The 17,954-nt window shown below is 38.7% G+C and overlaps 1 protein-coding gene across 1 annotated transcript in view; it reads right to left on the reverse strand.

The window, feature by feature from the left end:
• Nucleotides 1-12,636: 12,636 nt before the first annotated feature.
• The window catches only part of si:dkey-121b10.7 (heparan sulfate glucosamine 3-O-sulfotransferase 6), a 37,127-nt gene continuing 31,809 nt past the window's right edge, over nt 12,637-17,954 (reverse strand). Inside the window, exon 2 of the mRNA XM_037690736.1 lies at nt 12,637-13,255. Within this exon, the coding sequence (XP_037546664.1) occupies nt 12,637-13,255 (619 nt within the window). The remainder of the gene's footprint in view (nt 13,256-17,954) is intronic.

The raw sequence follows: 17,954 nt of genomic DNA on the forward strand, positions 1-17,954 counted from the left end.
TTTTTCACTTATCGCAGGGGTGTCTGGAACATAACCCCTGCAATAATCGAGGGACTACTGTACATCTAATGATTACTTCCTAAGAGTTTCATTAAAATTTGTCCAGTGAGTCATGAGAAAGGGCAGCACGGTGGCGCAACTGGTAGAGCTGCTGCCTCTCAGCGAGCAGGTCCCTGGTTCAAACCCCGGTCCAGGGGCCTTTCTGGGTGGAGTTTGCATGTTCTCTCCGTGCATGCGTGGGTTTTCTCCGGGTGCTCCAGTTTCCTCCCACAGACCAAAAACATGCATGTTAGGCTGATTGGTAACTCTAAATTGTCCCTAGGTGTGAGTGAGAGAGTGAATGGTTGTTTGTCTCATTTGTCTCTATGTGTCCCTGTGATGGACTGGAGACCTGTCCAGGGTGTACCCCGCCCCTCGCACAGTGATTGCTGGACATGGGCACCAGCGACCCCCGTGACCCAAAATGGAATAAGCGGGTAAAGAAAATGGATGGATGGAGTCATGAGAAATTTTGCTAACAGACAGACACGCAGCAGATAAATACAATAAATCCTGTCAATCTATAAATCTGATCGTCCAACTCTTTCAAGACTTTGCCACCGTTCTTTTGACTGAATGGCTGAAACGTAATAAACACCATGGATCCGAAACCATACAAGGATTCAAGTATTCATTGTTCTTTATTTGTCATACACACCACATGTGGTACATGTGGTGGTATGAAATTGTGTACACAGGGTCCCAGTTACATCCAACAAAAGTATAAAATGTAAAAGAAAAACAGTAATAAGATCTAAGATATGAACTAAGGAAAACGTTAACTAAAAATATGCTAAGCACTAGTAGTACAAAAACAATACGCTGAACAGCAGCACGAACATGAGTCTGTGTGAACAGATGAGCACGCATGAACACATCAACATGAAACAGATCAGCAGCAACATGAAACAGATCAGCAGCAACATGATGTGATTTTTCACAGTGATTATCATGCTTAGAGATTCAGAGTCTAACAGCCTCAGGGTAGAAGCTGTTCCTCAATCTATTGGTTCTGCACTTAATGCTCCTCAACCTCCTGCCTGAGGGGAGCGGGGCAAAAAGTGTGTGTGCTGGGTGAGTGGGGTCCTTCATGATGCAGTGGCCCTCTTCCCACATCTGGAGAAAACTTCATTAAGTGGTTCTGGTCAACACAGAGGGGAAGTGTGGGAGTCTCTTTATGTGTTATCAGAACATGCAAATAAAACGCTGCAGATCTAATGCAGAATCACGGATTTAATCCCAGGAATTTGTACGGCACACATTTTTGATCTGCCTTTTGTCTGCCGTTGATATGCTAATTAGAGTACACAACAGGTGCACGTTTTCTCAGCTTTGCCAAAAGAAATGCTTTATTCTCAGCCAAAACCTTTACATTCCAAGCTTGTTGGTTACAATTTAAGAAGACCTAAAGGGAAATAGATGTTTTTAGGACACACTTTGATTCTTTTAGGATGAGCAAATCCTTGTCAGTAAGTTTGAGGCTCTTTTTTTTTTTTCATTTGGAAAAACTAGGCTAGTACAGTCCTAAGAGAGCGAAGTGAACTGGATTGCTTCCTGGAATGAAACAGATGAACCAGACGTTCAGTCCTTACAGCCATCATAAAAGTGAAGCTGCAGCCTGAAGTGTTGCACAGGAAACAGAGGCTGTGACTTGAGAGCGATAAAGTAAGGGTGTCCGACTCAGTTGTGTTTGTCTGACTGCAGACTCTCCCTCTTTCTCACACTTCCATACTTTGAGGCCAAAGGGCAACAGATGACTCCTCCCTATCAAATGACCACCAAGCTTCCAAACGAAAGAAAGAAAAGAAAAACTCTGGCAGCCGTGTTTGATGACATCTAACATCTGACATCTTTTCAGACTTAATTTAATTGCTCTAATAAAGAATGATGATTGATTTTATCGTCCTAAAAGTAATGATCGTTTGAACTCAATCAGTCACAGAAAATTAGCCTCTTACTTTAAGATTTTAACAGATTAATCACTCGCTACTCACTGGTCTGAAAATAACCCCTCTGCCTATGAGGGTCAAATGACCAGAAGTGACCCTGGAGGTGGAATGCACTTTGAACTGTGGCCCCCCACCGGGCAGGACCGAGAGCTGATCCTGACCTCTACAGAGAAAACCCAGGGTTGGATCAGAGCCAGTTGCTCGAGTCACTTCAGGAATGAGAGGACGTGTTGTTTGGCTCATTAAAGGGGGATGTGTGTGATCAGAGGGTCAGCCTGTTCTGTCATGGGATTAATGGACCAGAACTGGTTTCTGTTTGATTATAGAGCAGTGCTTTTTATTGATTGGAGAGAGAGACTTGGTATAAGGATCAAGAGCAAGTTTTACCAGGAGACAAATTTCACTTCCATTTTACATTAATGATAATTCCAGTGAAACATTCATGGACAATAAAGGATTTATCTCACAGCAAGTAAAGGATTTCACTGATTCAATCAGATTTATGTCTGATGTAGTGGAGCTGACATGTTAAATAGTTTGATCTTTAAGCAACATTTCAGATGTTTAAAAAATGTTTTCATGCTTGAATGCTAAAGAGATAAAATTGAGAATTGTGCCGAAATACAAACCAATTATTTGTACCCGCTCCCTTTTTGCTCCACAGAGTAGATGCATATTTTTTAATTTGCTTGCAATGTCAAAAATATTTGATAATATTCTTTAAAATGAGAAATTTTGTTCTTGTACTGTTCTGTGCCTGACTGGCCAAAGCAGAGGCCAACAAACTTGCAGAACACCCCCATACCATAATGTCCTTGGGAACATTTGACCTCATTATTAAGGGTCAGCTTCTTTTTTTTTATCTGGGCTGTAAAGATTTGTAGAGGTGTCATTTGCTCATTCATCATGATATCTACATTTAGTCTAATCCATGTGAGCATCTCAATGGATTCACCAAATTTTGCAGGCTGGGCTATTTTGGTGTGATTTATTGTATAAGGACCGATGTAGCATGTCAGCTTAAATTTGAGGTAGTCACAGAGCTGAAAGCAACTGATATGTGTAAGGGTCAGCCAGTGTTGCAGTTCCAACATGGAAGTCATGACAGTTGGTGCTGTCAGCCATCAGGATTTGGAATGGGACATGTCCAACAAAGAATTTCTGCATAATGCACCATGTAAACGCTCACAATTAAGTGTGATAGCTCACAACTGGCTCGATTAGTGCATGTAAGGTAGTGTCTCACAGAGCTGCACTAAGATACTGTAAATGACATTTTGAAATGTTTGCAAGAGTTCTTAATTTCACTGCATACAGGTGCTGGTCATAATATTAGAATATAATGAAAAAGTTGATTTATTTCAGTAATTCCATTCAAAAAGTGAAACTTGTATATTATATTCATTCATTACACACAAACTGATATATTTCAGATGTTTATTTCTTTTGATTTTGATGATTATAACTGACAACAAATGAAAACCCCAAATTCAGTATCTCAGAAAATTAGAATATTGTGAAAAGGTTCAATATTGAAGACACCTGGTGCTACACTCTAATCAGCTAATTTACTCAAAACACCTGCAAAGGCCTTTAAATGGTCTCAGTGAACTTCTGTAGGCTACACAATCATAGGAAAGACTGCTGAATTGACAGTTGTCCATAAGATGACCATTGACACCTTGCACAAGGAGGGCAAGACACAAAAGACCATTGCTAAAGAGGCTGGCTGTTCACAGAGCTCTGTGTCCAAGACATATTACTAGAAAGGCGAAGGGAAGGAAAAGCTCTGGTAGAAAAAACTGTACAAGCAATAGGGATAACTGCACCTTGGAGAGGATTGTAAAACAAAACCCATTCTAAAATGTGGGGGAGATCCACAAAGAGTGGACTGCAGCTGGAGTCAGTGCTTCAAGAACCACCACGCACCGACACATGCAAGACATGGGTTTCAGCTGTCGCATTCCTTGTGCTAAGCCACTCTTGAACGAGAGACTGCGTCAGAAGCATCTCGCCTGGGACTGCTGCTGAGTGGTCCAAAGTTATGTTCTCTGATAAAAGTAAATTTTGCATTTCCTTTGGAAATCAAGTTCCCCGAGTCTGGAGGAAGAGAGGAGAGGCACAGAATCCATGTTGCTTGAGGTCCAGTGTCAAGTTTCCACAGTCAGTGATGGTTTGGGGGCATGTCATCTGCTGGTGTTGGTCCACTGTTTTCTGAGGTTCAAGGTCAACACAGCCATCTACCAGGAAGTTTTGGAGCACTTCAAGCTTCCTGCTGCTGACCAACTTTATGGAGATGCAGATTTAGTTTTCCAACAGGACTTGGCACCTGCACACAGTACCTGGTTTAAGGACCATGGTATCCCTGTTCTTAATTGTCCAGCAAACTCGCCTGACCTTAACCCCATAGAAAATCTATGTGGTATTGTGATGAGGAAAATGTGATACACCAGACCCAACAATTCAGAAGAGCTGAAGGCTGAAGAGCAACCTGAGCTCTTATAACACCTGAGCAGTGCCACAGACTGATGACTCCACGTGGGGGAGTGGTGGCGCAGAGGTTAGAAGATGGGCTTGTGATCAGAAAGTCGCAGGTTCACCTCCCGGTACCGTCAACATCAAAATGTGGGTGGAAAAGGTGAAACATCCACACCTCCCTCCACCCTAATTCGCCCCACTCTGGGCCCCTGAGCAAGGCCTCCAACCCCCACCATCTGCTCCCTAAACAGGTCTCTCTTGAAATGAGAGCTCAATGAGACTACCTGTATAAATAAAGGTAAATGAAATGCCATGCCACATTACTGCAGTAATCCAGGCAAAAGGAGTAACAACTAAGTATTGAGTGCTGTACATGCTCATACTTTTCATGTTCATACTTTTCATGTTCATACTTTTCAGTTGGCCAACATTTCTAAAAATCTTTTTTTTTTTAAATTGATCTTAAGTAATGTTCTAATTTTCTGAGATACTGAATTTGGGATTCTCATTATTTTATTTTTATTAATCATCAACATTAAAATAAATAAACATTTGAAATATATTCAGTCTGTGTGTAATGAATGAATATAATAAACAAGTTTCACTTTTTGAGTGGAATTACTGAAATAAATCAACTTTTTCATGATATTCTAATATTATGACCAGCACCTGTAAGTTCCTACTCGTGTTGCAAAAATTTAAAACCCCTTTGAAACAAATTTTCTCTCAAAATAATTGCAGGGCATCTGGAAGCCTCTACAAAATAGTTTAGGAAATTCTAGGGTGTTAGGCCAGAGCTGTATTTTCTTGTTATGTACGTAACCTGTATGCAAATTTTGGACCAAATTTTGTCAGGGGTTCCTTAAAAATATGTTCTTTGGTGTAATTTCGGCTGCTGAAAGCAGGGCTCATCTTTACAGCTAGACTGTGGAACCATTTTGTGCAAAGGTCTAAAAACTCATATGGGCCATTGACAGGAAAAGGCATGGTGTGAGTGACAGAAACATGGACAAGAAATAACAGTCTTTTTAATTGAAAGCCTCCTCTGCAACCTGTAGCTGAAGTGTCTTGTTTGCATATCAACATCTTCAGGCCTGACTAACTTCTGTCAGATCTGAAGAACAGATAAGAGCTGTACTGTTATCTCAGGTCTCGGGGCTCTGAAGAGTAGAGAGAAACACAAAGGACACGTTTTCTTGAGGGAAATTCAATGACATAGCTGACTGATGTTTTTTACACACTCTTCATCCATCAGTGAGGATGTATGCCTTATGATATTTCATAAATATAGTAAATAAAAGGTGAGAAAGGACCTCCACTCACTTGTAGAAGCTTATAAATATTTAGATTCATGGCAGGTCCCACAACTCACTGTGATCACACCTTTTTGCAACGTTTAACGGACAGACTGAGGTTTTTGGATGAGATGATGCATATTCTAGTAGTTTTTTGTGTTGATTGTTAGGATAATTTATTGTTGGTTATCGTGTTTATTTGCTATGCTTTGTGATCTTTGTGTTTGTCCCAGTGTCATCATCACTTTTCCTCAGTCAAACAAAATAAATAAATAAAACCGTAAGCTCAATCATCCAGATAAATAATTCACAAAAAAGTTAAATCATGTCATCTGGACAGTTTTGTTAGGGGAGAGAAACGTTTTGTCTTTTATCCGAAAGACTTTGTCAGTCTGAGGCCTGCCATCACCAGCTGTCATATAAATTGCACCTTATCAATGTGTTTCAATCTAGCCTGCTGTGGAATTCCCAGAAACTGGCTTAACACATGCACAAAGGGGACCATCCATCCAAAACAATCAATCATCATGCATAACAATCAAATGTTTTAGGCCTGATGGTCAACTCGCTACTCACAGAAACAGCCGAGGACAACCAAGGCTAAAATGGTCCAGAAAAAAGGTTTGAAAGCTCAATCATCTTTTGGACGGATGGACCCTTTTTGCATGTGTAAAACAAGTTTCTGGGAATTCCACAGCAGGTTGGCTTGAAATACATTAAAGCTGTCATTTCTAACCCGAACTCGAAGCCCGGCTCGGTCCGGCCTGACCCAGATTAGAGCCGGTCCAGTCCATAATAATGTGCTTAATATGCAGGCTGGGCCGGTGTCAGGCTGACGATGCGTGGCTGACGATCCAATTATATGGCAACATGGCTTGCCATATATTCACAAGTCGCACACAGCCATTTGACCGCGCACTGACTGGCCTTGAAAGAAGTAAAAAAAATAAAAAAACAGTTAAAGTAAAGAAATACATTCAAACAAATTAGACATATTTGTTCTTTCCTTTAGAAGGTGGTGGTTTAATTTAAAAAAGATTCAGCTGCACTCAGCAGACGCGCACGGCCAACGACCCAAACAGGTGAGATCCCAAAATATCCGACATGTCAGAGCAGGGTCCGTGTCTGAATAATGCAGAATGCAGGCAGAAGTAGGGATTTAATGCTTTTTGATGGCCATGAAAGGACAAACACCCCCTCAGCTCTAATATACTGCCCCCTTTTCAGCAGTGCGTGTCCACCGACCATTAATAACTATATAAGCAGTCAAAGCTTAATTAAAATTTTTTTTTTTTTTTTTTTCAGGTTCGGACCTGTAATTACTGTTAATTCATCCAGTCTGGTGGAGTTCGAAAATGATGGCTACGGGCTGGGGCTGGGTCAGGTCGGATATTTTAGGATCGAATGCAACTCTAAAACACATCAATGAGGTGCTATTTATATGACAGTTGAAAGATGAAACTTTTCTCCCAAAAAGGAACTATCCAGATGTTGTTAAATAAATCTTTAATTTTCATTTTCAGTGCCTTGATGTTTGTCTGTATTCCTGTGTAAAAATTCAACTTTAAACAAAACATCACACGAATCTACTTAAAACCAGCTATTTCTGATCATGGAGTTAATGAATTGAAATAAAGAAAACAAAAACATATTTCTGGAATTAAAACTGTATTTATATGCAAAAGATGATTAACATTAGCTTGTGGATATATGGTAAATTTAATGTCTGATCTCCTCTTACGTACAGTAACTATTCAATGGTTCAGCCATTGAGGATCAAGCTCAAAGGGGATTTCTGGTATTTTAAAGACAAATTAAATCTCAAAGTTTGATAGCAGTTCATGCAAATGTTGTTTCAAAGACAGTTACGTCATCGTCAACTATGGGTACTTATGTGACATTGTTCGCTAATGAACGTAGCATTTCAGCTTTATTAATAAGAGATGAGATGGATGTCATGGATGCACCATTCTGACTACGTAGCTCTGGAGAAATTAAAGTTATAATCTGATCCAAAATACATGAACGCCCCACAGAGCATTAGTGTTCAGGTCCTGCATTGATTACACAGGGAAGAAAAATCAGGTGCTAAATTTATTTTTTTTTTACAAATATATGATAGCGACCTGTGCTCGACCTTAGCGTTTAAATCAAAATGACACTAGAGCATGGTAGCTATGAGCACATATCCCCCACCTATAAACTAAACAGACAGTTATTGATCCCTACCTTCGCTCCTCAGTGGAGGTCCAAGAGGTTGAGAATGCAATATTAATGAATCAGGAGGGAATTGTTGCATGCCTCTGTTTGTGATTACTTGTGCATAAGTGTGTGTGTTTGTGTGTATGTGTGTGTGAAAGCATCCATCCACACTCATGGCTCATGCAGAGTGACTCCATTAAGCACTGCGGTCGTAGCAGTCAGCACTTTATGGCAACCTGACTCACAGGTCAGAGGGCAGTGGAGAGGTCAAAGATTCTCCAATCGCTCTAGTAAATCGACCAGCCACACATCAAAAAGGCCACTGGCCCGAGTTAGCTTGAAAATTACCCTCAAAATGCCTTCAGCACTCCTGAATCCTCTAAAATGTAGCCCATTCCCACCACTTGGTTCAGTCTACGCACCGCTCAAGTGACTTGTCGAGGCATCAACCTGCTTCTCACTGCAGCACTCACATCAAATCAGGGGTTTACAATTTACACTCCAACCTTATAGGTGGCGATAATGTATTGGTTTTTCAACAAACTATCCTAAGCAAAAGAAGAAAAGATGCTTGAGCAATTTATCATAAGACATTTTATACAATTTTTGTTAACGTGTTCCCTGAGTCATAAATGGTGCAGTCTGTTAATAGCAACCCCTTTACTTAGAAGCTCTTTCAAACAAGCATTCTTATTTTCTTTACCGCTTAGTTCGACAAGTCCTTTTTTGGGTCTGTGTTTGGCAGTGTGAAGGCCATTTGAAATTGCAGTGGATTTATATTATACTTATGTCAAATGAATGATCTTTTTGGAGGCCTTAACGTACCCTGAAATGTGAGGAAACCGGTGAAGATTCATACATTTTGAGAATGAAGAGTGCACAAATACTGCTACATGGTGCCCACTAGAAATTTCTAAACAAACCATGCCCATCTTCTACTGACATGCACATATATAAAAACTGGAATACACATTGCTCCTCAAGATCTACAAAAACATTTCTTGTATTAATATACAGGAACAAACAGGAAGTTGGACATTTTGAACAGAAGTCCTTATTTTGAAGCCATTTTGTCTTTCAGTTGAACAATCTCCGACAGATTTTGAGGTATTAGCATCAAACAGTACTGTAGAAGCGTGAAGGATTTAAATTTGTTACAAGCTTTTGATTTTTGTTGAATACAGTGGCAAATTGTGACAATGACTGCTGGGTCTTCTGCTTGGACAATACAGTATATTGTTACAATCTGCTAAATGTTAAGTTTGAAGACACAGAGTTGCATACCTATTATGGGGTGCTGTTTGTAAAGTTGCACAGTCAAAAATTAACATCAATATTTTGGTTTATTTAGCTTTTAATAAAGTCATATTTTCACCATGTTATTCATACATTTATAAATGTCATAGTTCCCAACTAGATATTTAATTTACAAGATAAATATTTAGTTTACTAACTAAACATTTAATTTCTAAGCTAAACATTTAATTCCTAAACTAAATATTTAATTTGCTAACTAAATATTTAGCTTGGACCTAAATATATATTTTACAAACTAAACATTTAATATCCAAAATAAATATTAAATTTGCTAACTAAACATTTAACTTGCTAGTTAAATATTTAACTTGTTAGCTAAATATTTAAACTTGCTAGTTAAATATTTAGGTATGAGCTAAATATTCAGTTAGAAAATCAAATATTTAGTTTAGGAGTTAAATGTTTAACTTAGAAATTAAATATTCAGTTAATAAACTAAATATTTAGGTTAAATTTAATATTTAATTTATACTAAATATTTAGATTACTAACTAAATATTTGGGTATAAATTAAATATTTAATTTACACCTAAATATTTAGTTTACTAACTAAATATTTAACTTGCAAGTTATATATTTAGTTAGTAAACTAAATATTTATCTTGTAAATTAAATATTTAGTTGGGAACTATGACATTTATAAATGTATGAATGACATTGTGACTGTGCAACTTTACAACTGGCACTCCATAACCTATCACGTCATTTCAAGTTCAGTTTCTCAATTCAGACACTCTCTAAGCAGGAAGTGCTTTGCCCCTTTTGCTGTATATACTGTATTTACATACATTAGGAACAACCCAAACATAAATGCCAACCCAACACTAAACAGAACAAAGAGGGATAACCCATCTGAACACAACCTGAAAAAGTTCACCCATTTCTGTCTCGATACTACCCAGCAGCCCCTGTGGCTCACCCAGTCTCTTGCGTTCAAGTATAACATGTAATTTCAATAAATGGGACTAAAATGGAACAGTAACGCCCACAACTTACTGTTTCTGTAAAATGTCATCACACAACGAATCAAAATACAGCGGTAATATTGAAAGTTATCACTGTAAACCTAAACGGGATCTTTAACCTTCATCTCTGAGAGCAACTACAATTTCAGTGTGGATTTTCAAATTTACCGGTTGCAAATTAATGCATCACATATCTTCACATGGTCAAAAATTATTCATATATAGAAGTGCAATATTATTATTTTAACTCATGTTGAGTTCCCAGAAACACATGAACACAAGACATTCAGTGTCTGATTTCCTGACCTTATAATGAGACAGAATCTGGTTGTGGTGCTTCTTCTCCAGCTGATGATCCAATCCAGTGTTCCAAAACCGTTTAACTTTACCGTAGCTTGACTCTTATCAGATTAACAAATCCAGCTTTGATGATGATTCGTCCGTAGTGAAATAAAACAAGCAGATGAGTAACTTTGAGGAAAGTCCATTTCAAAACATCTCTGACCACATTTGTTTTTCTATCAGTTCCACTGCTGGTCTTCCGTTTTTGGAATAAAATATTGAACTCTGAAAAAGATCACATTGTAAAAGAATATGTTAACAAGATAGCCACTTCATTAGTGTTTGCTTTAAAAGTTTAAAAGTTTAAAAACTCAAAGTTACTTAAAACTCAAAAGCGTTGCACACAAACAACAGTCTCAGGACAGCAAGCAAGGGATTCTTGCAGGCGTGCCACTGTAGTTTGGTCCCGCCCATTCTACATTGTGATTGGTTAATTTTCCTGACAGTTACTGTTCTAAATTATCCAAGTAGGTATCTCTGCAGACCAATACGGAAGCTTATCTGGCGGGCCACATCTGATTGGACGATAAAAAACAAGGTGTTACTGGAGGGCCACTTCTGATTGGATGATTATTCCATCATCCAGGAGAGTTCCCAGAATCTCTGCTTCTTTTATTAAAAGGATTCATCTGAGGTGGTTCAGGCATCAGGCTAGGTGGTCTTCTGGGCACATTCCACTGGGAAAAGACTGGGCAGACCCAGAACTTGCTGGAGAGATTATATATCTGACCTGGGAACACATCCCCAGGATGAGCAGGAGTGTTACTGGGGAGAGAAGAATCTAGGTTTCCATCCTGGACCTGCTCTGCAGCTTGACCATGGATAAGCAGAATTCAATGGATAGACAGTGACTGTTCCATTTAGCACAATTTAAAATCATTGGCTCTTCCATATTATACAAGGAATGCAGCAGTGAAGGACAATAATATATATTCAGTGCCGAGTTACTTTCAAAGGTGTCAAGAGTTTAACACATCATTTCAGGAACTTCTCTGTAAATAAATATAAGCTTTACTTTACATATGAAATCATGCAAAAGTGATTAATTGCATTTTCTGTTCTGGTCACCATGTATCTGTTAGTTTTCTGCAGAAGAGAATTCATCTGTCCAACAGATGTATGCACGTTACGTTCTTGGCAGCAGCAAAGTCAATTTGTTTGGATTCAGAACAAAGAGAACATAGTAAGAACACTTCAGAAAGGCAGTAAATAAATGACTTCAATACGTGCTTCAAAATCAAACATTTAGTCAGAATTTTCAACATTATTAAATACAAAAGTCTCAGAAAACATCACCCCAACAGTTTGTTGTCTAATAAATTAGGCATAAAAAAAGACACAGTTGTGTGTTAGTACCATTTGTGGAAAAAGTAAGAGTTATTTAAAAAAATGCAAATATTATTTTTAGGTCTGCAAATATGCAAAGCAACAGTTTGAAGACATAAATAATAGCAAATGAACACAAGAACTATATTTTTTGCACCCAGATACCAGGTAATGCATCCCTGTTTAAGAAAAGAAGAGTTTCCATTAAATGTATATTCTGCATAAACATTTCATGTAATTTACGGAGTTCAACTGAAAATATTGATGATTTTTTTTTAAACAAATCATATGTCCTAACAGAACAAGGTTTGTTAGCTCTTTAACTTATATTAACTGTGGTCACAATGCATTGCAGCACTGTTTTTCCACTGTTTGTGCCATAAGGTGTTTTCTTGACGTGATTTGGAGTTCAACATAATTCAAGAACTTCAGACACCAAAATGCTTAGAACAGGACAAATGAAAAGTGCATCTGTCATGTGGCTTGTGTTTGTATCACAGAAAAGTTCTTATGAACTTACATTTAGGATTTTTTTCTTTGCTAAAAAGGCTGAAAAGACATAGCTTTAACAAATTTTCTTAAGAAGGCTTTAGTAAATCCAGAAGGACATTTGTGTTGCCATTCGATTCTTGCTTAGATTGACGGAAAGGCATGTTCATACAGTCGAAGGCGCACACAACAAGGCTGGTGCTGATGGATTTGAACAGCTTTGGTGAAAGTCTTTCAGTTCCAGCCAAAATTGTGCCCAGTCATTTGGTAGAATTTGAGATTGAAGGGTCTGTAGAAATCTCTGAGCCTGAGTAGGACCTCAGATGATATCTGAGGATGGGGTCTTCCCTTTGACTTGCCCAAGCAGCGGGGTCTGCTGCTCCCCTCGGGCTTCTTCAGGCATGGGAAACCTTTGGTCTGGTTGAAGTAGAAGTGTTTGTCTGTGACCACACGTTTGAGCCCTAAAAAGTCCTGGACTCGGCCCATCTCCCCAGCCGGGTCCGTCACGAGGCGTTCCCCACTAACAAAAAGGAAACGTGAGAGCGGAAAGTAGCGCAGCCAGTTCTCCAAATGCTTGGCGTAGATGCCAATGCGTATGGCGCTCCAAGACGTATCGATGAGCCCCGTGGTGGCATTGCGGAAGACCAGGCTCTGGAAGGATGGAAGCCCAGGAGATTTGGACAAAGTCTGAGTGTAATCGGAAATAGCCCGAGTCACAGGGTCGCGCACCACCACAATAAGTTTGGTATGGCGGCTCATGGAGAAGACACGGCGGGGAGCTTCTTTGGTGACGAAATAACTTGGGGTCTTTTCCATGGTGATCTGACCCTCCAAAGTACGGGGCATCAAACTCCTGTTTGAAAAGAAAAAATAAGAAGAGAAACAAATGAATTTGTAATTCCACCATGTGCAATGTACAAGCAATTCACCCTATTCATTGTATATATAAAATAATTAATCTGTAATGTTCTCAGCCCGTTCATTTGAAGTTGCACCCCTTGCCTTCAGGGCCTGTTCTTTTTGCTTTGTAATTAGAGGCCTAAATCTGTGATTACAGGGAGATAAACATGACCTTAACTGCTGGCACTGATGAAGCGACCATGTCAGTGCAGACGGGGAGTGAGAGCCTGTGTACAGCTACAGTAAGAAAAACCACAAGGGTATATTAACATCAGGAAAGTAATTTCCTCTCATCCGCTGCTTCCTCCTAAACTGTTGCTCTTATTCCTTGCTGTGTTACAGTGTTCTGCTGGAAGAGCTACATTGCAGTGACACCATTATTCCTTTATAACCTTACAGTTGGAGTTTACATTTGTATTAAGTCTTGTTATGGTTTAAATATAGTAAATAACTATTTTGGTGGGTGACTTCGTGGCACAGTTGGTAGAGCTGTCGCCTCTCAGCGAGAAGGTTGCCAGATTGAATCCCGGCCAGTGACCTTTCAGGGTGGAATTTGCATGTTTTCACTGCGCATGCATGGATTTTCTCCAGGTACTCCAGTTTCCTCGCACAGACTAAAAGCATGCATGTTAGGCTGATTGGGAACTCTAAATTGTGAGTTGGAATGTGAATGGTTGTCTTGTTTGTCTCTATGTGTCCCTGTGATGGACTTGCAAACCATCCCCAACCCCAAAGACCCGGAAAGGAAGAAGCTGGTAAAAATGATGGATGGATGAATGAATGAAACTAATTATGTGACCAATGTTTATCAGTGATACAGACATATATGTTAAGCCTTTGCATCAGTCTTCTACAGTAGTTCCCAAACATTTTAGCTTCCAGGTCACAAAACATGAGCAGCAGAAACTTGTAAACCCAGCTATTATTAGTTGAAGTGTGTAATCATTGCAATAAGGTCAATTTAATAAGAGCATAATGACAAAAAAACACAGTTAGAGCCAATTTAACAACTTAATACAATACAACACATTCCATCTCTCATAACATGGACTAAAAATTATGAGCAATTATTTGTCAATCTAAATTTGGTTTTAGACATTATGTCAAAACTTCACACTTAATGTTTTGTGACTAATGGTGGGGTTCCAACCCCAACTTTAGGAACTGCTGATCTAGCATAAATGCTGCCAACACCATTATTCCCACAAAATTTTGTCTGTATTAAAAACAACAACAACACCAAACAGACTAATCTGCTTAAAATTGTTGGATGACCAATTTTTTTGCTGTGAGTTCTTATTCTTCAGACAGTGCTGAAATTGATGTATTTAATTTCTTGTGAACTGTTTGAAAAGACTAAGATGGTCATTTCTGTGGCTGAGATGACAAACTTGCATAGGCTGCTGACAGGCAGCATGCTAATTTTTCTTCCATGACATTGGGAATGTATATATGATTTCTGATGGCTTTGTGCTACTAAATGAAGACAAAAATGAGCCTTTTCACCTCAGGCCTTATTCACAAAAATAATAATTTTTTTTTCTTAAACCATTTTACTATTGGTCTAGCCTAAGAATAGCCTTGTAACCACAAGATAGTTGTTTCCAAAAATGTATTCATCCACACATAAACACCAAAAAGATCCAAATTTTGAGTAATTGTGCCTATATGTAATGGATGTTGTTTCCACAATAATCATGAATAATTGTTTAAACATGCACCTAAAACATACATTCTAGGTGCACAAGGTAAACCCAATACAAAGAGAACACTCCTAGGTAAGGGTTTCGACGTTGTTGGTTGCAAAAGTTTGCATTTTGTCTGTCTACATGAAAACACAAAGGTGACGTTTTAGGATTTGTTCACTCTGGAAGCAGGCTAATGCTGCTAATTGTGCTAACGCTGCTAACGCTGCTAATGCTGCTAATGCTGCTAATGCTGCTGTATTATGAAATTCTTTATCAAAAGGGCTCGTGAAACGGTCGGCACATATTCAGACAAATAGGAAAAAAATGAAAGACAGAAGCTGTTACTGCTAGGAGTAATAAGTGTCCTTTATTATCCTACCACAGAAAACAGCCAAGCAAAAAACATGTACACTCTTAACACACAGATTGATATGAAATAACTTCTCACCGTGACACTGGCCGGGAAGTCGTTTTCGACCCAGGTAAAGAAGAATCACATCAAAAATGGCGTATGGCACCAGCGCGCGTGCTGATCCATCGCAGGACTTCCCAAGATTAAGTTGTTTGATACATTTCTTATATACCTTCTTCCCTGACCGGACCGCGTGAGAGCAGATCAAAGCAAGTTTTGATGGTTGCCAGGAGGACAGATTTAATTAAATCTGTTTTTCCTTCATCAAAGCAGTCTGTGCAACAGAGCGATGGTTTCATAAAAAACATGTCCTTCAAAACCTGGGTCACTGTAACCTGAAGATTGGGCCCGATCTTCTGGCTAGAGCATCCCCAGAGAACTTTAATTACTCCAAAACGCATCTGCAGCACAGGAATGACTGAATAAGCAGATAAGCTGCATCAAAAGTGAGTATAAGTGTGTTTAAATAAGTGTAATATAGGTATAGATTGACATAAAAAGCATTAAAATAATCATTTCTATATCATTCCACCCTTGCTTTTATGGCAATAATAAGTAACACACACAAAATGTATATGTTTGAATAGGCATAAAGGCAACTTAACACCTTATAAAACATTTTTTATATCAGCTGCTAACGCTGTTAATGCTGCTAATGCTGCTAATGCTGCTAACGCTGTTAATGCTGCTAATGCTGCTAATGCTGCTAATGCTGCTAATGCTGCTAACGTTGTTAATGTTGCTAATGCTGTTAATGCTGCTAACGTTGTTAATGTTGCTAATGCTGCTAATGCTATCCTCCATCTGCCTGCACAGACCGAACTCTACAGAGCCGTTTGGTTCCACAGGGAAACCTTGGATGTTCTCTGTCTGCCGGACCTGGTTCTGGACTGTGGTCTGCGAGGGCTGCTGCTGCGGTCCTTATTACCATCAAGCTGCTGACCGGATCTACTAACAAAACCTGATAAGTTGCTAACAAGACCACGCCACTAACAGAACAGAACCTTGATGTTGGAAAAAAAAACCTCACTGCTAATTGAATCATATTATAGATGTATTTCTTTTTCAACTTTGGCACCTTGTTTTTTAGTATTTTAGTAGTATTTTTTAATATGTTGTAGTATTTTAGTAGTATTTTTAACGTTTTTTTTAGTGTGTTAGTTGTATTTTTTAGTATGTTTTTAGTATTTTTGCTGCATGCTTTGAAATTTCTTGTTGTTGTTTTTTTTTTTTTTGTTTTTTGGCGAGTCGAGATAGTTTTTCTCGTACCAAGCATTTCATTGCATTGTTGACCTTGTGTTGATTTTGCATATGACAAATAAACCTAACCTAAGTAAAGAAAAACACATTTTTCGAACTCTCAAATCAAAATTTCTGTATAAACGCAAGACTAAAACTACAAAAAATGAAATAAATAAAAAGCTTGCATATTCTCAACAATTGTCTCACTAGTGAACTGGATACAATGTAACTGGTTGCTACTGCAGAGTCACACAACCAGGAAAAAATGACAACTGTACTTTGCCCCATAAAAATACAGAAAATTAACATGCTGAGATCCATAAAACTCATGTTGAGATGCAACCTCAGAGATGAACAGGCCTTTTATAATGTCTGAAAATGGACAAAGTAACAACAAAAACAGTCCTATGTCTAATTAGAAACAGATGATTTCAACATATTCCTACAGCCGAAAAGCTGTTTTGGAAGGAAAATAGAAACTTTGATTATTTGTGAGACTTTCAGCTTGTTTTCATCCTGAATCCCCTTCTACAATTGCTGGATCATCAGATGTTGCCAGCTCTCATGTCTCAGAGATGTTTCTGGGAACCAAAAAGAACCTATGGTATTTAAAATATTTTATTCCTTAAATTTTATACTTTTATTTATAAAATGTGTGCATTTAGTAATTCCTACAAGAAAGTAATGGAGAAAATGTATCCATTTGCTTTGTTCCGACTCGGATTTGGTGATTTCTGGTGTTTATTATAATCATGAGGTATTTTAGGCACCCAAGGCTTTTAAGAAACTGGATTACTCTCTTTGTCTTGATCTTTATCCTCTCTTAGAGGACTCAGAAAGATGTAATATAGTCAATTAAAAAGTTCACCAAAGCCTCTATTTGAGCAGGTCCATATAAGATGGCAGAGCAGACTGTATACAAATTGAGGGAAATGAGGGTGAAAGAAAAACCTATTTGTCTTGTGTCATTTACTATATTCAGAAGCTGTGATGGCAAAATGGAATCTAATAACCTCTGTCTCGTTTTATTAAAACAAAAATGCGGCTCCTTTCACTGACTTTAAAGAAAAAATGTAAATCATAGACTCGGCTTGTGCGATAGAAAATCTAAGCGGTAAAGAATGCAGCTTTGAAAAGATCCCTCAGCTCATTTCCATGCTTCCCCTTCCCTTCTCAGCAGGCATGTGGTGGCGGTCAGGTCGGAGACGTCGTGGTTGGTCTGTCAGGGAAGAGCTTATGAAGCTCTTGTGTTTGGAGATGGGAGCGGACTCTCATTCCTCTGTCTCTCCGATCCAACTCACACAGCTCCA

Source organism: Nematolebias whitei, chromosome 17 (genome assembly GCF_014905685.2).
Source record: "Nematolebias whitei isolate Nwh7 chromosome 17, NemWhi1, whole genome shotgun sequence".
NCBI lineage: Eukaryota > Metazoa > Chordata > Actinopteri > Cyprinodontiformes > Rivulidae > Nematolebias > Nematolebias whitei.